Genomic DNA, 22,677 nt, shown 5'->3' with positions numbered 1-22,677 from the left:
CACACACAATCCCCGAAAGTTGGATTAAAAGAAGCTATGTGTAAAGGTGTTTGTTGGGTTTCTGCCTAAAAATCTTGTGCTTGTTAATCCCCTATAAGGAAAGACTAGGTAATTTGGGATTGTTCAGCATGGAAATGAGAAATTTTTGGGGTGACATAATTGTAATCTTCCAGTAACCAAAGGGAGCCTACAGGAACAATGGAGAAGGACTTTTTACAAAAGCCAGTAGTGACAGGACAAGGGAAATGCATTCAAATTGAGAGTAGGTATAGATTCAGTAGTAGGAAGAAATATTTTGCTGTGAGAGTGGTGAGGCACTGGCACAGGTTGCCCAGAGAAGCTGGGGGTGTCCCATCCCTAGAAGTGTCCAAGACCAGGTTGGGATGGAGCTCTGAGGAACCCGGTCTAGTGGAAGGTGTCCCTGCCCATGGCAGGGTGTGGAACTAAATTCACTTTTAATTCCCTTTGAACCCAGGCCATTCTGTGGTTCATTGTGTGAACCTGCATGTTAGCAGCTAGTTACATGAATACTGTGAATTTCAAACTCTTGAATATTAAAAGAAAGCAAATGCTTCTGTAATCTGTATTTAAAAAAGTCACAAAAATATTTTTTAATTCCTTTAGTTTCCTTTGTAGGCAAATATATAGTGTATTCCTTATCCTGCTGGGAGCTAAGAGCAGCCAGTACTGTTGTCTTTTGCTAGCAAAGTTGCTTTTAGTTGTAGCCCTATGACCCCTAGTATTCTATTCGCTTAGCTCATGAACTTATCCTTCTCAAGGAATAGATGAGTAAACTCTTCCTTTGAGGCTTTAAAACTTGTGATTTCAGTGTGTTCTAGATTGTTCTCTTGGTTTTCAGCTCTTATTACATGACAGTAACTAGGCAGATCTGGAGTACAGGGGTTTCCTGTGGTGAAGTAAGGATGTAGTGAGCTTGATCATTTGTAGGGGCTAGTGGTTCCACAGTGTGTGGAAATGCCTCTTAGGTAATATGATATCATCAAACTCCTGCTGCTTCTGACCTTTAGTCAGTCTCTGAATCTTTGGTAAGCTGGATTCTTGAAAAATACAGCTGCATTTCTTAAAACCATCAAGGACCTTCTCCATTTTCTGTTGTGTGGTGTTTTTCCGCTGTAGACTGGTGTGTCCTTGTTTTGGCACAGCTGTTTAGTCTGTCAGATCCTTTAGACCTCTACTGCACATCACAGCTCCTTCTCTCTCTTTCTCCCTCTTTGAAATTAGTCTGTTTGCTCCTTGCTTTGACCTTTAGCTGTCATAACAAGATTGGTGATCCAGAGGAAGAAATTATTTTTTTTTACCTATTGAATGTTTATTTTCTGGCAATACCAACACACTTCTGTAGTCAAGAGTTGACCTTGGTCTCAACTCCTGTGAAAGAGCTACCAGTGAAAATGGTGGGGTGCCATTACTCTTGTTTCTTACTGTCCTTTGGTTACTCTCCAGAGAGAGAGGCTGGCAAAGGTGTCAGTTGTGCCAGGTTTTTTTTAATTCTACTATTCCTACAGGAAGGAAAATGCCCATATGTTAATGTCCATAGAGTTAACAGACTTTCAAGTAAGCATGACTTCTAGTCTGGCAGATTTTATTTTTAACTTAGTTGAAAGGTCTCTTCTGACTTCTGTGTGTGGATCAATGTGATTCCTTCTAAAGACAACTTTTTATCAAGCAGTTTGTGGAAGTAGCATGGCTTGTTCTTCGCATTTTATATTCACCAAGTTTTAGGATAATGAGAATGCTACTGAAAAGCAAGAGAAGTAAACAGGAACTTCCACACTTGCGTTTTTGAAAAAACATAAATGTGTATTTCGTGTGTTTTTCCAGCAGCATAGGTCGTAAACCCTGCCTTGGGATTTCATAATAGCTCAATCCTACATTTGTAAATAAAACATGATGTGTATTAGTGTGACCCATTTTCCTTAAGAGTACAAAAATCTTGCTGTCAACTAAATTTAAAGGAATGACATGGATATAAAGCTGTTTCTACAGATTCCCTTTAAATCACTTTGTTTGGTAGTCTGTGCCATCAGAAGAGTAATTAATTTATGGGCTGTACAGCTGCTATATATAATATGCCAAAACTGTGTGGCTGTAAATGATCTTTTGATAAGGTCAGACTCTGAAGTGGAGTAATAGCTTAAGGTCTGACACCTACATCCCATTTGCATGTACTAGGTAGCATTTAAATAAGAGATGCTGTGAGATCACAAATGGAGATGATCACCCCACTCCTCGGATGGAAAATTCGGGTTATGCTGGCTATGCAGAAATCTGGAAGCCAAAGCTGTTCCTATCGGTGTAGATGAAGCCAGACTGGCACCTGTGAGGTTTGTCCCTCATCTCCATGGCTTGCCATATGTCTGAGCCACCCTTTGGGATGGGCTGGGGTGATGGCAGTGCAGTCATATGTCACCCCAGTGCACAGCTGAGCTGGTCACCCACAGTGCAAGTCCTGTTCTGGACATCCTTAATCAGAACTAGTGTCATGGGAAGGATTGTGCTTTTTGGTCGGGGCTTTTTCATTAATGTTTTTCTACCTCCTTAGCACTTCAGAGTGGATAGTAAATGAGAAACTTGTTGATCTCTGTCATAGTGTGCTCTTTCAAATTCTCTTGGTTTTTTAACTCCTTGTTTATTTTTTGCTACTTTTACAAGAAGTAAAAATAGTCACAATTGCAGCAACATGTTAATGGAAACAGCCAGCATCTGGAGATGTTTTCACCTGCAAGAATGACATTTCATAATTTTCTGAAAGGATATGCAACTCTTAAGCAGTGTTGTATTTCTGGAATTAGATATTTTATTTTGTAAGTGCTTTATTGGAAAACAGTTTATAGATGATCTCTGCACTGCTGTTTCCCCAATTCTGCATGGCAAAAGGAATATTTATCTTTCTGTTGGCATAAGCTAAATTATTAGATAGCAGTCATTTCACCATAGCTTGTCCATAACCATAGCTTTGATGTAACTAAGACGACCAGTTAGTTGTTATTATTAATAAAACTTTTGCTGATCACTTTCAGAGAATGGAAATGAGTCATATAAAAGAACCTTGTACAATTTACCTGTACTTTAAAAAATGCCACTTATGCAAATCTTGTGTGTTTGAAGCTCAGCTCTTGATCAGAGATAAAACTGTGATTATCTCCACGAAGATACAGACTGTATTCTAACAAGGATGCTACTCTTCAGACTCTTCGTTTCCTCATGGACATGGTTGTACATTTTCATGGGCCACTACCTAGGTTGTGTGGTCTGTACTGTGGTCTGGAACTTACGGCCAACACGAATTTTCAGGAGAAAAACCTTTTTGTGCCTGTGTTTTAGATTTAACACTTTTTTCATCTTGTCTGCTGGATAGGCAGGCAGCTGCAAGCAGTCTGCTGTGCAAGTGCTCCAGGCAGGCAGCGGAAGGCAGCTGTGGTTTGGTGTTATGCTCAGGGAAATACCAGCCTTACACATTGCCACCCTTCCTACACTCCACATCAGCCCGCTGCCACCTCCGTGTACAGCTGCTGCTGCAGCAAACCCCCCTGACAAAAATAGGCATTCCTGTGGTTATTCTTAAAATAGGCATTTGCATTTGGAGGGCTCTGTGTTGTTTGCAGGTTTTCTTTTTCAAAACAGGCAATGTGTTTTGAAACAGGACAACAAATATAAAATAAATTTTCCCATTCAGATCACTTTCCTGGGCTGGTTGATCTAGGTTTAGTATGGTTTAGTTTCAGGCTGGATATGGTTTAGTTGTGGAGGACAGCCTTAGAACAAAGTTTAAGATCCAGCGTACACCTCTTGTTCCTTGTGTTTTCTGCGTGCTCATTTGAGAAAAATGCCATAGGATGAAGGAGGCCAGTTAAATCTGGGAAAGGGTGATAAGGAAGGGCCTCAGGCACTGCTGTGTGCTCTCTGCAGCATGCTGCCCTCGCACTGCTTGCCTGGGAACTTCACTCTCTTCTGTATCAGCTCTTATTTTTCTCGGTTTTCTGGCAATGAAGCGTGATTTACAAATGTAGCTGTTTCACAATCTCCTTAAGTCATCCACGGGCAGAGCTGCTGTTGACAGACACTATTCCCACCACTCTTTCCAGAGGGTGCTGCCACCTCCCTGCTGCTGCAGCATGGCTCATTGTGCCATACACCATATGACTGGCCTGGGGAGTTTCCCTGTTTTCATGTTCTTGAATTAAGTTTCATGCTGTTCAATCTCCTGGTGTGCTTCCTTGTGCAGCCCCATGAGCTGTGTTGGCAGGAGCAGGATGAGAATGAGAAGGATGCAGGAGAAGGGCAGGGATACTTATTTTAGCAGTAATGCTGCTGTATGCCAACGCTAAGTGACCTTAATCCTAGTCAAAGGTCCTGCTTTTCATCACTCTTAGAATTAATGCTTCATAGATTGGAACCTTATTAGGGTTTATTGCAGTGCCTGGAGTGAAGAAGAGTGAGCAGATGCTGCCACATCTCACAGGTTTTAGTGGGAGCACCGCATCCTGCTAGATCATCTTTGTCCTTTTTAGCTCACTAACCAGGCTCTGAAAACCTCACAAGTACTGCTGGAAACACTTGATGCAATGAGCATCCTTAACAAAGTGTGTCTTGTAAAACTGTTTAATTACTTTGTCTCACCTGATGAGATGGTTTTGGTCTTTTGTGCTTTCTAGGTGATAGCAGAATAACATGAATTTAAAAACAAACTGAAATAAAATTTTTCCTCCTAAAGATAAAGCAATAAAAGGCTTTAGGAATTGGGTGGTTATTAAATAAATTACTTTTATTCTCTCTTTTCTGTGGGGTAAAGCTAATGAAGGCAGCTGCTGAAGGGTGATACTGTTTGGCAGTGAGGTTAATTGCCAACTGAAACATTGCTGCAGTTCCTTTTCAGAAAGAAGAAAGCAAAATGATTGAAGGATCATTTCCTAGTGGAAGTATGGTTGATTTCCTATATATGAGGAAACAAAATTAACTAGTGCTGCCCTCTTGCAGTTCAACAGCAAGACAAGCATTAAACTAATGTCACTACAGTTACCACTTTGTGATGTTTAGGTACAATTACAGGTTTTATGAATAAAAGGTAGATAGGGAGAGTTTCCAGTAATCTCCTGGATGGAATATAACACTGTGATTGTCTCATGGAGCAACTCTTGGGTCTGAAATATCCTAAATCTGAAGGAAATTAAGAAACCCTATTTCTGTGAAAACCAATTTCCAAATTTCATATGGTAGGTGCTTTCTTAGGAGCAATATCACTTGCCAAGGAAGCCAATTAGATAATCTTCCTCTCTCTCTTTTTTTTTTTTTTTTTCCCTTTATTTCAGTACTAAAGATATCCTGAGCACCAGTGTCTGTTCTGCAGCTGAGGACACCTCTGATTTACTCAGTTAGTTCTGGGTGACTGGAAGTTAATTTTTGAGAAGGCACTCACAGGAACCTGCTTTGTCCTGCTCTTCACATGCAAGTGGTGACTCTGAAGTGTTCATGCCTTCCTATAGTTGTCTTCAAAAGGAGGAGCCATTTGCTCCCCCCTCTGAAGAAAAGGCACATTGGAGTGCTTTTTGACTCCTGAAAATCTGAAGTATGTCTAAAGTCATTCCTTATGTACAGTCATAAACTGGTGCTGCTGCAGTCTTTGAGACGTTCATGGTTCTGAACAACACCAGATGTGTGGTGTTCCTAAACATATGTATGTTTGGAATAAACAAGCAATGAACTAATCTGCACTTGTACAGTGTACAGAGCTCCATTCCTGGTCTTTTACAGGCTTTTTTTTTTTGTTTTGTTTTGTTTTGTTTTGTTAGATTGAAGAGTGTCTGTTAGTTTTTTTTCATGGTGCAGCAATGCACTTTTCACTGCTAATAATCTGAGTTGTTTTCTTAAGCAAATACTTACATTGTGTAAGTGTTTTATTTTGGTATATGCCATATTTTAATTTTTTTTTCATTATTTGTGCCTATCTAAAATACTTAAAAATAGTATTTCCTCATCACCCACCATTCATATTAAGTAACAGCAGGCAAGAGGGACCTGAGGTGGTGCTTAGGCTTGAAAAGTGTAGAGATAACTGTTGAAAATAGGTGGCTTAGAAGGACAGGTATGATAGAAGGGCCAGAGATAGAGTGAAAAATCCTTATGAGGAGGTAAGGTGTTATCGTGAAAGATTTAAAGGCAATTTGAGGAATTTGATCAAGTCTTCAGCTGAGCAGGGAACAGGAGATGGGTGGGTTGAGAGTCTTTCTTCCATTTTTCCGGGTGAGCTGTATACACTGGGCCTTCTGAAATCTTATTTCAAAAGCTAGAGTTCCAAGGATCAGATCATGCTGATGGTGTTCTGACATTAGCATTGGTTCCTTCTGCCTCATCCTGTATGCTTTTTTTTGATGGAGCAGACACTAAGCTCTCCAGAAATAGCAGTGTTTTATACTCATTTTGCAGTAAGAGAGCCTAACCTTTTTAATATGATGTGATGTACTCACCTCAAAATTTATATATTCTGAAAGAAATGTATTGGTGTAAACTACAGTAGATGCTTTTTGCCAGTGGCATGTAATGTGTCATTGTTCAGAGCACTAATGGCCACTTAAGATTGCAAATCAAGCCTCTTTCTGCTCTTGGCACTGATCTAACCAGTACATACAATGTCTGTTTGGCCTCATGGGGCATTCTGTCTGTCATTTCTTCCAAGGCTTCATAGTTGTATTGGGAAGTATGCTGAATTTGAAAGGATACCAAAGTGTGTGTGTTAAATTAATCTGTCTGCCCAACCCACCCAAGATAAGACTCAGTGTTTCGTCTTGCAATTAAGATTGTTTAATGACTTGATGCAACATAGGGGATGGGACAGTTGGGAATGTGGGTCCTTGATGAACCCCAATGCCACAGCTGTGTGTTGAGGCCCGTGGCTGCATTAGGGTCCTTCATTGTGTGCCCTTGCCTTTTATGCATTATCATCTTCCACCAGGCAGTTTCCTAGTCCTATCCCCTTTATTAATCACAGTAGTTGTCTGGCTGACTTCATGCTGCAGAGCTGTGTTCAGCTGACTGCCATCTCTTTTTTTAGATCACTGCAGAGGTCGATTCCTCCAGTCGATCAGGAGCTGCTGAAAAAGAAATATACTACTGTAGTTATGTAGATTGTTAATCCTGGGGAAAACACAAAACCAATTGTGTGCTGTCCTAATTATATGTGTTCTTATGAACATATTAACCTTATCATCAACTGTTTCTAATGGTGGAAAAAAAGTGCTGCCCCTCCTTTTTTTTTTGAATGGAGACACCGACTTCCCCTCCCCCCTTTTTTTACTATCCCACTGTTGTCGGGAAATCTAAACTTTAATCCAGAGTTATTTAATATGCCTGCAAATCTTGAAAATAATAAACTATTTCAAGTATGATAGAAGAGTCAAAATACACGCAGTACAATATTCACAAATAGTTTTGTTTTGACATTTATCTTGCTGTAGTCGTCCTGCCAATTGGCTTCAGGCACGGCTACCAAAAGAATGAACACATGTTGCATTCATTAGTTCTCATCTGGCTGTGCTTCGTCTTGCAAGACAGACAAAATCATGATCACATTAAATAGATTGTAATGCATTTGTAATACGAGTTCCCTTCTGCTGAACAGAATGATAGCTTTGCAAAGCTGCTGCTTTTAAGCCATGATATTTTGCTTAGTTTTCATAGAATGGATATGAGTATATTGCCAGTGATGTCATTGCTTTTTCGTCTCGAAACGATGTCATGTGAAAAATATTCCAATATAACACTGAGCGAACTGCTGCCCCCTTCTTCCCCCCGGTGTGAACTCCGCTCCTGTCACTCCTCGTGTCGCGCTGGTCGCGCTGTGGCTGACGATAGATAAATGTGTGCCGTCTCTGACCGACAGAAGCTCTTTGAGACAATATGGCTTATCCGCATCTGCCGCGGGCATTGTTGGTCAGTGCCGGTGGTTCGTGATGCCCCGAGGGCGGAAGGTGGATGCCCGTGGGCTGTGCCCGTGCGGCGCGCTGCCCCCGGGGCGGGAGGTCGGTGGGCTCCCGATTGCGGCGGTGCCGGGTGGGGAGGGTGCAGGAGCCTGCCCGTGTGCAGCAGCTGCCGCTCTCCGCTCCGGAGCGGCTCGGCGGGCTCCTCGACCCTCCCGTGTGCAGCAGCTGCCGCTCTCCGCTCCGGAGCGGCTCGGCGGGCTCCTCGACCCTCCCGTGTGCAGCAGCTGCCGCTCTCCGCTCCGGAGCGGCTCGGCGGGCTCCTGGTCCTGCCGAGCAGGCCCGGGCGGCCGCGGCCCCCGGCCGGAGCCGCCGCGACCGCGTGGCCGCCGCCTGCGGGCGGCCCCTCCCCGGCCCGCCCCCGCTGCGGGGCAGGGGGACGGGCGGCGGGACCGGCGGCGCTCGGTGGCCGGGGCTGGGTGCCCGCCAGCCGGGCCGGGGCTCGGGAGCTGTCGCTGAGGCGCGGCGGGGCCGGCTCGGCGCGGGGATGGAGGAAGGCTTGTCCTGCCTGGCCGCCGCCTGCGACCCCTCGGCGCTCGCCGCCTTCTGCACGGGTAAAGTACCGCCCGGGAGGGCTCGCTCGGGGCGATCCCCGGCGCTCCCCGCTCCGCGTTTCCCAGCCCTGCGGGGCAGGAAGGAAAGCCTGGCAGCGCCCCGGGCCAGGCTGTGCCCTGCGAGGTGTGAGAGCGGCTCCGCGCCCCCTCAGCAGCCCGCAAGGTGTGCCCGCCCGGGGGCTGCGGGGCTCGCTGCCGTGCGGCGTCCGCACCGGGAGACACTGGCAAGAGAACGACGAGTAAATAAAATCGGGAAGCGTGTGCATAGCACAGGAGGCGACAGGGCGATAACGACGAGGCTGATGCCGGCTGGGCAGGAGGCGCGGAGCAGCGTGGGGCTGAGGCTGGGACAGGGCAGAGTTTGGTGCGAGGGACCTTCCGCAGCCCCCGTGGAAGGGCGGCTCTGGCGTGTCCAGCCTTTCCTTGGGACCTCTCGGCTGGAGCCCTCCGAGGGAAGAGCCGGAGGAAACCCGCTCAGGCAGGCGGCAGTAAAGGCTCGTTCAGCGTGGGGAGAGCAGAACTGCGCCTGCTGCAGCTTTCTCTGCCTGGGGAGCCTGTCTTTGCCCTTCAGAACTAAGGGCTTTTTCCCGTTCTCCCTTTATTTTTACCAGTGTCATAGTAAAAATGAAATATTTCAGTGCATATTTTCTATCTTTTAACAGCTGCTCTCACAACAGCCTCTCTAGAGTGCGAATTAGGTAACTTGTAGAGTTCTGACTGTAACTACCAGAACTATATGGTCTTAAATAGGCCAACCAACCAAATAACCCAAACCAAGAAATCCTATCAGAGATAAAGCATGTTCCTCTTGTACACCGAGTGGAATTGCTTTACTGCGAATGAAACAGACATCAACGAGCACCCGTTCTTTGTTTGCTGATTCATGCTGTGCAATTTGGATACAAACGCAGCATCTTGCATGTGAAACGTACGGCCGAAAATACGATGGTCTACAGAAAAGTTTTCTTTAAAAAAAAAAAAAAAAAAAAAAAAAGCAAGTGCTTAATGCATATGGGCGTTTAGTGGAAGAAAGGAATGGCCTTTGCTATAGCGTACTTCGTTAAAGTGAGCAATGTGCACTGTACTTCATCTGCTTCAGAATTCAAAGCATTCGGTTTAGAATTCAAGATGTTGCAACCCTCAAGAAAGAGGGGAGGGTAAATTGGAAATGTTGGCATCTTAAGTGCTTTATGTGATTTTTTTTTTTTTTTTGCAGGCTTGCAAGGGTTTTTACTGTAGAGAAGAAAAGCTAATGTTTAGCTGTTCGTCTTCAGAACAAAATTCAAAAGAACAGCATTTTTTATGGCTATAGCTTGGGCCTTTGTTACCAATATGTAGAGGTTTATGTGACCAACATTTCCACTGACTCTAATGGCTTTTAACAGGAGTTTCTGTGATTGTCTGTACAGAATGTGTCTCAAACTTTAGCTTGAGGCATATCTTGAAGTTCCAAAGGGAGTGGGACATAATGGACTTACCTTTGAGATTTGTATTGAAATCCAACAAAATAAGATGCAAGAAATGCATTATTTTCTGAATGCATATGTTCTATTCTAACTTTTTTTCTGTGTCTTAGGAAATTATTTTTTCTAAAATCTTCATAAAAGACTAAGCATTGTGCTATACAAGAGTTGGCATTTTTAATTAAAAGAAAATGTGGCTTTGGATAGTCTTAGCAGGGTAGTATGTTGATTTAAAATTTGATTCTTGCTTGTACAATTAAACCTAATACACCTTTATATCGGGTTTTTCAATGATGGTGTGTTGGCTTTTGTGTAAAGTTAGAGTGATAAGAAACTGGTATGATGGACAATCAACAAGTGCTTTGTTCCTGTGAAATTTCTAACTTCAGCCTTGAGGGCTTTTAGCAACTTTGCACTAGTAACAAGTATGGAAATGCCTGAGATTAAATTATAGAAAGTATCTTTTTTTCTTCTTTTTGTTGGGCTATACATGCTCATTCTTGCTTTATTTAATGGAGCTTTAGGCTTTATGCTAGCAGTAGGGTTTTTCAGGTGAGGGTTTTGGGTATAGCTTTTTTTTTTTTTTTTTTTTTAATATGCATCCTATAGTGATATGCTTTTCCACAGGAACTTTTCTACCTTTAATTGTGACTTGTTTTGTGCACAAGTGTCATTGTATGTACTTCTAATCATCCATTTCTTGCCAAAGCTAAGAATTAATTCCTAATTCAGCATTAAACAACTAGCATTTCCTTTTAACATATGGGGTACAAGTGCTGATAGTCAGGCAGCTTAATCAAATTTTTTCAAAAGTTTGTCTGGTGTCAGTAGGAAAGACTTTTTTTCCTTTTTCTAATTAGCCTTTTATAATTAAAGCTAAGGCAAAGACATGTCCCTTAGGAAGAGCTTAGCTATCATACTGGATATCGGCTGGAATTTATCTCAGACAGTACAGATCAGGAGAGAAATTTTCAGCTTGACCAAGGAAAATATTTACCTGCCAACAAATCTTCAGTTGACATGCATCTAGATTAAATATTCGCCTCCAGTGACATTTGCCATTGAAATTGGTATTTTTAAATGGACAAAAAACCCCCCAAACTCCAACATCCTAGTATTTTTAAGCTTGATTGCTTTCAGACTGTTGATCTGTATGCATTTGTCTTTAATGTTAAGACTTGTAGAGAGTTTGCTTAGGGTTTTTTCATAGTGGAGTTTGGCCAGTTTCTGGAGACATTGATGGCAATGGTGGGGTTCTGTCAGTGTCTCTGTAGGTTTTTCTGGGGGTGACACTGAGTCTGCCTTGGGCTTGGTGCCTCTGGCAAGGGGTTGTCACTGTGCTGTGGAGGGCACCTTGACTGGCAGTGGCTTTGCCACCTGCCTTGCTGGCAGGCAGTGACAGTGGCTGGCACATACTGCTGTTTCTGCTGCCTTGCTTCTCTGCACAGGTGCTGGTGCAAAAGTATTTAATTTGAATTAGTATCTGACATAAGGGACTGTGCTGTAGGTATTTGGGTGTTACAAGAGCCTTTTTCTTGTGCATGCAGTGCTATGTGTGCACACATAATATTTCAAATACTAGAGGTTTATAATAGAGGTTGGGAGGGGTTTTCATCTCACGGTATTTAGAAGCCCAGTACCGTGCCTCAATAGAAGTCTCTTTTCTTTCTCTTCATAGTTACCTTTTAAAACTGTAGTATCATTTTTGGGTAACATTTTTTCTGTTTTGCCAGTTAAGATCTCTAGCTGGCTCCCAGCAGTTCTAGGACCATGTTATTAGTCATCAGAAGGGGGTTGAGAGGATAATAGTGACTTGTGCAGGGTAATGGTTAGCTTTTTTAGCAGTTGCAGAGTGTAATTGCAAGTTGGAGTAGCTGCAAGCCACACTTGGAAGTTGCTGAAGTATCGAAATTGGTGAAATGTCAGAGGTGGAGTTGACGCAGCAAACTTGTCATTAAAGGTCAGCTAGAAAGGTTCAGACCACAAACACTTTCTCAGCGCTAAGCCTTTGCTCTCAAATTTTGAGTAATGACCCAATTAAAAAAGTATCTTTAAGAGCCCTACGTTACACCCCTGCTTGACACAGAGAAGTTCAGCAGGAAAGAGGTAGCATTGGAAACTTCCCTCTTGCAGCAGACTTCTTCAACCTGCTCCTTCTGCATGGAGCCAAAGCAGCTTTGAGAGCAGAACTTGCAAAAAAATACAGCAAAAGTGCTGGACATGCAGCTCCTGCCCTGTGAGCAGGGAAGAAGGAATAACCAGACATGACAGCCATTAGTCGCAGCTCTTCATCGCGTGTTGAGAATATGCCCTTGTGCATCATAAAGAGAGGATTTAGACCTGTCTTCTTGCTTTGCTCTCTCTTCTTTTTTGTACTTTATATATTCTAAAAATGGATGAATTTGTTGGGGTTTGCCCTTGTTTGCCTCTGAAGTTCTTCAGAAGCATTTAAAATCGTGGTAATATCCACAGTCTAATTTCTGATACCTATGAAATGCATCAAAGGGAGTGTTCACTTCCCTGAGAACCTGGTTTAAGATGACCCTTCGGGTTTTTGCAGGATTTGACTTATTTGGGAAATAAATGCCACAATATCTTGAGCATTAAGGTATTTTTTGAGATTGCTTTTTTTTTCTGGATGATATAGGTAAAAAAATCAGAGCTTCAAGTGTCACCCTGAGTGGTTTGCACTGGTGGTGTGCAGTTTCTGTGCTGGGTTATGCTGTGTGTGTGGTGGCAGAGTGGCTCCAAGGGCTGTTGGGCAGGGGTTTGGCCAGAGCTGACCAGTGACCTGATCCAATGGAAAACTAACTGGGGGTGGAAAACGTTTTCTATCAGGTAGCCACCAAAAATTATGTCCTGAAGCAGATACTGGGGCAGAAAAAGCAGCCTGATCCTTCAAGGAAAATGATCCCTTTTAGCAGGAACACACAGTTTGACTGGCTTAAGAACAAATGAAACCATGCCCAGAACAGTACTACAGACTGAATCAATACTAAAATTAGAACAATCTGTTGTTTGGATTTTTGATTTGATCTTAATGTAAAGAAACAAACTCAGTGTCTCCCAGTGTTCTGCTTGCTTTCAGCTTCAGAGTCTTGAATGATTATTTATGAACAACATTGAACTGAAGAAAACATCTAATGGCTTTCACTGAAGAAATTTTCTAATTGCCCATCTTCAGAATATTCAATGTATTCCTGCAGTCAAGGAGACCTTTGGGCATGTAATGAAATTAAAAACTGCTGAGAAGAAAAAAAATTTACAAACTTCTTTTCTTTAAAGGATGCAGTTCAAACTGTTAAAAATATCACTCTGCATGTAGTATAAATAATTCTAACTGTTTTGTTAGAATTTTGTTTAGTGTGGGGCAGAGCTTTGCTCCTGGCCCTGCTGTGTCAGGGTCACTTGTCCTTACTGCTTTTCTGGGAAGTCTTCCCCAGCTCCCCTAGATATACATGTTGCGTGTCACGGAGTGCTCTGGCATGAGAACTTTATCCTGTGAACTTGCAGGCTGCAAGAATGGTCACACCTAGTTAGAGTGTGGGCTTGCACGGGAGTTGCAGAGGGCTAAGTGAAGGCGGAAACTTGGAGCATGTTGACACAGTAGGTTAGTAAATGTGGATTAGTAGGTTAAACAAGCTGGCATTTAGTCTTGAGTAAGAGCAGTGTGCTTGTGCAGTTACAGCATGGAAGCTGTGATGCTGTTAACTCTCTCTTGGGCTTGTTCCTTGCTGATTTATGTGGCCATACCCCACGTTGCAGACCAAAAGCCGTATTTTGTTAAAGTCATCAAATAAAATTATTGGAAAGGTTAGAAGATGCTGAAAAGTTGTAATTTTGTTCCTCTTTATGTATTCTGTTGTGGTGGGAGGAATATTATTTCATGCATGAAGGATCCTGTTATTTTGGTTGGCAGTGTTAGGTGGAAATAGTATCCTCCTGGATGGTTCTTTTATATGTATAAATAGCTGAATTAGCATAGCTAATGCTTAGTAAGTGTATGTGGAATTAATTAGGTCTAAAACATAAGCATTTAGTGGAATAAACCAGATAATTCAGTGGTTTAAGATAATAGCTGTTTTCAGAGTAACTATTATCTTTTCGGCTTTAGATTGTTCCCTCCACAGTTATCAAACAAATACAGATCTCCAGGGTTTAAAAAAGAGAATGAAACTGAATTGCAAACACTGGAGACCTATAATATGTAGCTTTTTCCAGAGTACTTTTCACTTTATGAGTTGGAGTGTACTAGTAAAAAATCTGTTAACTTTATTTCTGTGGGTTCAGGCAGGCCTAACCTAGCATTGCTGTTCCTGATTTGTTATGAAAAGCTGGAAGTGTTACCCAGTGCTAACCAGAGAAGAGCTCAGACATAGGTCTGCAAGGGACCAACAGCTGATTAGTAGTGGTGGGTTGAATGGCATTGAATGGCAGTTCAGAGGCTCTCTGGTTTCATTGGTGCTCATGTACATTTGCAGAAAAACTTTCCTGCTTTTTTTTTTTCTAAATTGTGTCCTTTAGCAAATAAAATTTTCTTTCTGTGGTGGCTTTCATCGTTATCAGTTCTTGACTGATTAATGCCTTAATTTTGATGAAGAAGGCAGTAAATGGGAAAAAATTCAACTTGTAATTTGTGACACTGCTGTTACTTAGACCTGACCATATTCAAGTTTTGTTTTCCTGTTAAGCATTTGTAGCACTTACAGTATTTTTAATACTGGGCATATCCATGACCTATCACTATTGCTATTTGCAGGGCTATAGGGTTTTTTTCAACCTAAAAATTGTTACTTTCTAGCAAGTAGTAGGAAAAAGAAACCTGAAGATTTTTTATGCTTCAGGGACTCCATCTGTAGAAAGATTAGATAAGTAATCTGTTCATGATACAAAATGTAATTTATTTAAGCAGCTTTGATAGATATATCCCTTTTGAGTGTACAAAATTTGGCAAATATTCCACACAGAAGTGTGCTTCCCTACAGGATCCTTTGAGAAGAAAGGAAAAAGTATCCTTACAGAAAGGCATTTTTCCCATGTAAGCAAATTCCATGCATATATGTGTGTGATTTATGAACAGTGACTGTGATAGTTCAATTTTGTGTAGGACTTCTACATAAAATACCTTCAAGGTGAAATTCTAGAAGGTCTTAGCCCACCTATACCAACCAACGTGTTCTGTTCAGTGATTGATTTTTCTCTGGGAAGTAGTAGCATCATCTAAAACTGAGTGTTTGTTTTGCTTTGCTTCCGTTCTTAAATCTGCTTTGTGGTTTGGCCTAAATAAAGGTGAGACTTAATTCTTCCCTTTTCTGGGTAGTTTTCCATTTGAGGTCTAATAGTGCCAGGATTAGCAACTGAAATTATGTTTGAAACTGGCTTCAGTTTTATATATTAATTTCTGCAGAAGTGGCCTAACTGCAGCTTTAAAATAAAATAGATGTGCAGTCACATATAGAGATGTCTGCCATGCTGTTCAAGAGTTCTTCCTTGTCACAAATTAAATCTGTTTCATTTCACAATTACATCATTTGTTTATAGGGCATTTGTGGGAACTTGTGGAGAGTGTGGCAACACTTGGTGACATGTCTACAGTCTGAATTGTTTCAAATATTATCTTTGCAAAATAACAAATGTTAATATTGATGTTTCTACAGCTCTTGAGAAGCACTGTGTTGCAGGACGGTCAGTCTCCTGTCAGGCAGCAGCAGCAGCAGCAGGAAAGGTGTGAGCAATGCTTTCCACCCACACCTTGTTTACAGCTGTTACTTCACTAGGGCTGTTTAACTGCTAACATAACAAAACAAAAAATCTTAATGAAAACCAGTCAGTTTAACTGTATTTATACTCAGTCCCCCTTTTTGAGAGTGGCTGTTGACTTTCACCAGCGTAGATACTTCTTATTGCTCTCTGGCTTGTGTTTTCTCTGACACAGAATGTGCAGGTATTCCATTTATTTCTCACTAGTTCCTCCTGTGTAGTAACTGAATTGGAGACTGTGACTAATGTGTGATGAGTAGTTGTAGATAGTATCTTCCAGGCTGGTTCTGTGGGAGCCATGTGCTTCATCCTTGAAATCAAGCAGATGGCTTAGCTGTGTCTATAGTATGACTGGTCTTTATGGACATAGGTTAGTTCTTTTCTATGCAAAAAACCCCCAACCAAACCAAACTGCTGTGGATTTGGTTCCACCTGAGCAAACACAAGCTGTTGTGATGTTCCTCTAATACCAAAGCTGCAAGCAGTTGCAGAAGCTATGGAAGCTTCTTGGTGGAGGTAAACAAAAGCAGGATTTTGCTGCTGTTGCAAGAGTTGAGTTGGATCAAGTTGGTGATTAGAGAGCTTTAGTCTTGCATTCCTAAGAAAGAGTGGATTTTTAAAAATGTCAAAACCAAACCTTGTGTCTGTTCTTGCTTGCAAGACAGAGGAGAAGTAGAATGGTTGTGAGATGGTATCCCCTGCAGCAGGGAGGGTAACATTTGTATGGCAGAGCTGGGATAAGGGGTGTCTTCTGCTGGAGATGCTGCCCAGGGGGATGGATGAAGCAGGACAACCTTGCAGGCACAACCGACCGCTCCAGCCCTGCTGCAGTGGAATGAACACTCCCACCTGGAGAACTGGAATGAACACTCCCACCTGGAGAACTGGAATGAACACTCCCACCTGGAGAACTGGAATGAATACTCCCACCTGGAGAACTGGAATGAACACTCCCACCAGAAAGCTTGTCTCTCAGAGGCTGTTTTTTTCAAGGAGGGAGTGGACTGTCATCCTTAGGTTTTGGATAAGAAGATACGAAGAGGGACAGTAACTCCTCAAGGTCACTTTAGCTTGTCAGAGTGAAGTTCACAATTGGCATTTTACTGAATGAGCTCTGGTATGGAGAGGTAATAAAGCCGTGGCCACATAGGGATGTGAGTAAGTGGAAGGAATTCCTATACCTGAAATACCAGAAAGCTAAGATAAGGCAGTTAGCTGGTGAGCCTATTTCAAAGCAGGTTTTCCCTTTATCTGAAATTGCCGTGTCCTGTGACTTGGCATGATAAGAGCTGTGAAATAACGCTGTGTACACCAGCACTGGTGCCTCCCCCTGCTCTGGGGTAAGCACGTTTCTGCTGAGCACAAAAATGTTCAGATCCAGCTTTTTCCAGCAGTGCTTCCCCTACAGGGTAGATGACTGTTTTGGGAGAAGGAGGTCTGTATTTCTTTGGGAAAGGAAATTAATACTACAGGCCAGGTTTCTGTTTTTCTTGATGGAGTTTTGCATAGTGGCACTTACGATAGATTGACTTAGAATAGCACAGAATGAGATCAAAGAAACGGTTTGTACAGTGGTATTTTTTGATGTTACAAATTAGATATTTATGAGTCCTGGGGGAAAGAAATGCACAGCACAGTGAAGCAGCCAATATAAAAAATTTCAGAAACATTACAGTATTTTATTTACAGGGATAATGTCTAATTTGATTTCTAGATAACAGAAACTAGAGAGCATTCATTTGTGTGCCAGGATTTTAGATTAGTAGAATTTTGTAAGTAAACATGGCATGGTACAAAATAAAATGTATTCATAAAAGAGGTTATTTTGCTTTGCCTGATGTTATCTCACTTAATGATTTCAGTGCTTTTCTGTTTTGCGGCTGAAATGGTACTCTAGAACCGCTGAGAATATAGCAATCTTAGAGTAGCAACTTCTTTCCTCTAGGGCAAAAACATACTTGTTAAAAGCATATCACAAATAAAAACCCAGTTGAGTTAGTTGCCCGAATAAGCAATAAATATTTAAGATATTGGAAGATTGCCATAATTGTCAGATTGAAAGCATGTTGGTACTACTGAATTCAGATACTTTGCAGCAGAGGAGATATACTGCCAGTAATGAGGAATGTTGGACTTGACCTGTGTTGTTGCCATCTAAAGATTAAATGTTTTTCAAACTTGGATTTATTCACGTTACTAGAAAAGTTTATGTTTTGGAAATAGAGTTTGTATAATCAGAGGTAAGCTGTATGAATTAGGGCTTAAATTCTGAAAAAGAAAAGTTTCTAAATATATAGACACGTCTTTGAGCATGAATTAGCATCATCACTCTGACAAGAGCAGTTAAAAAATAAGCAGTACTGGGTGGAGGGAGGCGTGCAGAGAGATGGAGAATCTGAGATTACTGGGAGTGCTCTTTTTTTTCTCTTCTTCCCTCCTTCCTCTTCCCTCGCTTTCCATTTACAGGCCTTCACACCGACTTCCTTGCCTGCCACATAACTGCTGGTACCTGTCTGTGCCAATGAGTTTGCTCAGTATTCCGGGAAAACCAATGCTTCCAGTGGTCCCATATTTCTCTGTGAACTCTGTGTGTTCGCTGGGCTCTGTGATGTTTTGGAGAGCAATACTTTTGTCAGCCTGACTGGTTATCATCATTCAGTGTGTTGGGCAGATCAGTGACAATTAATGCTGCCATCTTTTTGTAGATTTGTGCATTAAAGACATAAGGTTAAAGAAGAGTGTTCCAAGTGGGAAGTCAGACTGAACTTAGAGTTATCCATCAAGACTGTATTGAAATCATATAGGTAGTAAGATGCATGGAGGAGGTCATAGTCTATTCCAAGTTAGAACTCTGAAAATGTGATTCTTCCTGTAAAAGCAGCTGGTTGGTATTTTGAGTTAACTTTATTTTCTTTGTGTGTCTCTCTCTTATTTTTATGGGAAGGCTCTTAGTCTCTTGCTTCTTGAGAAATTGCATGCATTTAAACACTGACCTTGCTACAGCACTTAGGGTAGCACTTAGGGTACAGCCCACAAGTGTTAATTAACCTTTAGGCAGTGTGGGATGATGAATTTAATTTCATTTAACAGATGAAGAGTGGTGTTAAAAACAGATTAAGGTCAAAAGCATCTGCTAATTACCTAATTTTCTCATTAAGTAGTTGACTAAATTGAAATTAGAAAGGCTTGATTGTCAAAGTGCATAGGAAGAACTGCCCTATACATGTCAAAGCCTGATTGCTCCTGGTGGGTTTACCTGGGAGAGTTGAGCACTTTTCCACACTGAAGTCTGGTGTTTTGGGTTAGTCACAATGTGTAGGCTGTTCTGTAGTGAGGCTTTGGGAGTGCAGGAGAGATGCTTTCCTATTCTTGGTGTCCTGCTGTAGCCACCCTGGAGCCGCCAGCAGTGGCTGACTTTGTCTCTGTCCTATAGAGCTAAAGCCTGTTGAGTTTCTCCATAGGGTGGCTTGGATGCCATCTGCTTTTGGTGCAGGGTGGTGAGTGGTGGCTGAGGCTTCAGTGAAGAGGAAGACTTTCAGAATGTAGTCCCTCTTCAGCATGTGAAAAGTTGATTTCTTAGAAAATTTTATCTAGATGAGTTTGAGCATGAGGGAGCATGGGAATTAACCTACATAATTTCATGCACACTTAATTTGTCACTTATAAATTAGCATTTTAGCATGAAAGTGTTCTAACACTTCTTGCACAATACGAAATATTTCCAGTGAAGGAATACTAATCTATGTGTGCTAAAGTGTTAATGCATGTGTAACTTACAGTAGAGCAGTTTATTGCAGCTGTCTCTGGTTTCTGTGTGAATTTCCAAACTTCTGTGTTATAAAAGATGCCCCCTGCCCCTCTCCTTACTGTGATATGAAAATGAGGTGGCACCAAATATTGATAAGAGCTTGGGGTGGCTGGGATAGCTGCTGAGCCATTTATATGGGGAATCCCAAGTGGGTGCCACCATGGATTCTGTCTATGGAGTGTAGAGGTCACTGATTTGTAGCAGAAAAAATATTTTGGAAGGGGAAGGGCTTGTCTTGTGGGTTGAAGGCCAAGCATTGAAGAGCAGTATCAGGAGCCAAGCAGTGTTAGGAGAAGAAAAGTACTTAAAACTACAAGGCTTTTTAAGCAGTGGGAGGGAAAAAATCAGTGAATGGTCTTACTCTTGATATGCATCTCAGTGGAGGTGGAGCTGATAGGAAGTATGGAGTTGGGGAAGGCTAGAAGGCAGTGTCTGCATAATTATCTGCCTCTTCAAATAATCAAATGGATACCTGTTTTAAATATGAGAAATGTCTGTAAGTGTTCTGCTTTTGCAGTCGGCCTATCAAAGCTAGTATCAGCAAGTATGAAATATAAAATTTTTGTACCCAATAAGTTATACAGTTACTGGAAACTTAGGCAAGCAGAACACTCACATTGATCAAATATGGTATGGGTGGAGCTGTGCCCTGTGAATCTCATGCTGATGTATTTCTAGGTTATCTGTATTAAAACTGAGCAGATACAGCAGCAGATACACAAGCTTATTACAAAGATATTTATATTTTCTGTAATTTGTGATTATTATTAGATCATTTTTGTCAGGATGTTTTTGTGTCATCTTTTTATCTTTCTCCTTCCTTTGCTTTTTCATGATAAGAAAACAAAAAATATACTATTGCCTATGTGCACAGATCTCTCTAGCATATACAAGTAGAGCTACTAATTGTTAGACTTGAAGTGGTAAATCATCTTACATGTCAGAATAACTCTTTCAAAGAAAGTTGCTTGAAAACATGGATCATGTTCTTTATAATGTAATGATGCAGGCTCACAGACATGAACATGCTTCAAACTGAACATAAAGCAGTCCTCAGTATCAAAGGCCAGTAGCAGCTGTTGCACTGCAGAATATTCATAGGCTTCAGCATAATCATTTCATGGATCATCTACAGACAAATCAAATACTGCTTGCTGTGGACTTGTGGTCAAAATGGTTTACGGAATGCCTAGTGTAGAATAATATATCTTTTTTTTATTATTATTAACTACTTGTAGGGGGTAAAATCAGATAGGTGTATGAAACATTGAAAAGCTGATGAGCTGTGCAGGGAAGACAGTCTGGTTGATGTGATGGTCCTCGTGCAGCATCAATCCTGAGCAAAGTGGAGTGTGGCAATATTTGCTTCCTGAAAAACCTGAAGAAATGTCTTTGAAGGAGACAAATTTCAGGTTTAGCTCATGTTGGAAATGTTAATATACTGCACTGTCTACAGTCAGTGACTTACCTCTACCTGCCTCAGAACATCTGCATTAGTATTCTAAAAAGAAAATAAAGAACTTACACTTTTGTCACCAGTATCAAATGTGAGGTCAAGCAGTGCATTGGTTTTGACTTGGTGTAGGAAAACTGGAAGAATAGGGAAAAGAATGAAAAACTAGCAAAGGAATCCAAAGATGTGTGAGGTAATTGAGGAAGTTCAAGGCAAGAGTCTTGCACTTGCAGGAAGGAAGGAGCTGGGGGGAACTTCCCACTTCACTTCCATGACATAAACTCTAGGTTCTAGGGTAAGGCAGTATCATTTAGGTTGTGGGCAAGCTCTTTGAATCCTCTGTGTTTGTGTTGTGTGCTTTAATTCCCATTCTTGGATTATTTCCATGACTCACATCCTTTACAAAACTGAGATTGCATGTGCTTGCATTTGGAGGAGATACTGTGAGCAAAAAGTATGGAGCCTTAATTCTACTTTTCTTTTTGTTGTTGAAAATCATGAAATACAGATTTTGAACATAATTCTTGAACTTTGCACCTTTTATAAGCTACTCTTAAGACAAATGATCTGCAGAAAACTGCAGAGTTTTCCTCCTCATAATGTGTAGGAAAAATAAATTTGTCTGGTATCGCTGGAAATAGAAGCCTCATCCCAAGTCAAATTTTTCAGTGCTGTTTAGAACAAAAATTGGAAATTATACAAATACATACTTTTCCTCACACGTGAGCAAATCATGGTCCTCATGAGAAAAGGTTCCTTGGGGACAGTTATCTCCTGAAATTGTCAGCCAGATCTTTATACCAATCCCAGTAATTTCTGTTCCTTTTCCCTAATAAAAGACTTTTACCACTCTGGGCAAAATATAGAAATGAGTACCTTAACAGCCAGGCGTTTAAAGTTACCTGTGGTTTATATGGCTTTATTGGATAAAACATAGGGTTTTCCACCCTGTGGTTTAAATTTCCATGGGCTGGAATTTGGAGAATTTTTTTCTGAAATGCTGCTTACATCTGAAATTAATTCCTTACTTAGATTTAGTCAAAGCTGGGAGGAATTGACTCTGAAAGGTGATAATGCATGCTCTGGATTTGTTGAGGGGGCCTAGAATAGCTGGTTTAGTAGTAAGATTTATTTTTTTTCCCCAATGTAGCCAGTTCAACATTCTCCTAGGCAGCAAGTAATGAAGGGTGATGCTTTTCAAACACTGGAACTATCACATGTCTGCTAGATGAAATTTGAGGAGGGATACGTGGCTTGGAAGGTTTGTTAAGTACCATCACTATGTCCTGGATACTCATTTTGGAGCTCCTGGCCCAAGTCTAAGGGGCAGTTTGAATTGCTGCTGTGTTTGATCTGCTAGAAGTGGTTTGATGCCTGTGACTGTGAGGAGTCCCACACAGAGTAACCTGTCTGTTCAGTGGTATGCATTGACTATGAGAAATTAACCCTCATTTTTAGAGTTGTCCTTGTGTCTCATGAGTACCGAATAGAAGCATCCCATGTATATCCCTTCTTACTCCAAAAGTAAGGGAAGAATTGATTTTTCCTGATTAAAATTTAAAAATCAAACTGATGAACTATGAAAAATAGCAGAACATTTTGTTTTGAAAGTTGTTGTACTGTATGGTTAGACCTAGAATGTTTT

General features: G+C 41.4%; 1 protein-coding gene across 7 annotated transcripts in view; it reads left to right on the top strand.

Annotated features, from left to right (window-relative positions):
• Positions 1 to 22,677, top strand: part of EML4 (EMAP like 4) — a 143,559-nt gene that overhangs the window by 50,708 nt on the left and 70,174 nt on the right. For 4 of the 7 annotated variants that reach the window (XM_085575977.1, XM_085575976.1, XM_085575974.1 and 1 more), the window contains exon 1: positions 8,386 to 8,548. The exons of the other annotated variants lie outside the window; for them this stretch is intronic. In XM_085575977.1, the coding sequence (XP_085432103.1) occupies positions 8,482 to 8,548 (67 nt within the window). In that variant the 5' untranslated portion in view covers positions 8,386 to 8,481. Of the gene's footprint in view, positions 1 to 8,385; positions 8,549 to 22,677 lie in introns of those variants that run through there. 7 annotated transcript variants of the gene reach the window in all.

The sequence above is a fragment of the Lonchura striata genome, chromosome 3 (genome assembly GCF_050655825.1).
Source record: "Lonchura striata isolate lonStrDom1 chromosome 3, ASM5065582v1, whole genome shotgun sequence".
NCBI classification, from domain to species: domain Eukaryota; kingdom Metazoa; phylum Chordata; class Aves; order Passeriformes; family Estrildidae; genus Lonchura; species Lonchura striata.
The sequence above is the reverse complement of the archived record's forward strand: the minus strand, read 5'-3'. Positions and strand labels throughout refer to the sequence as shown.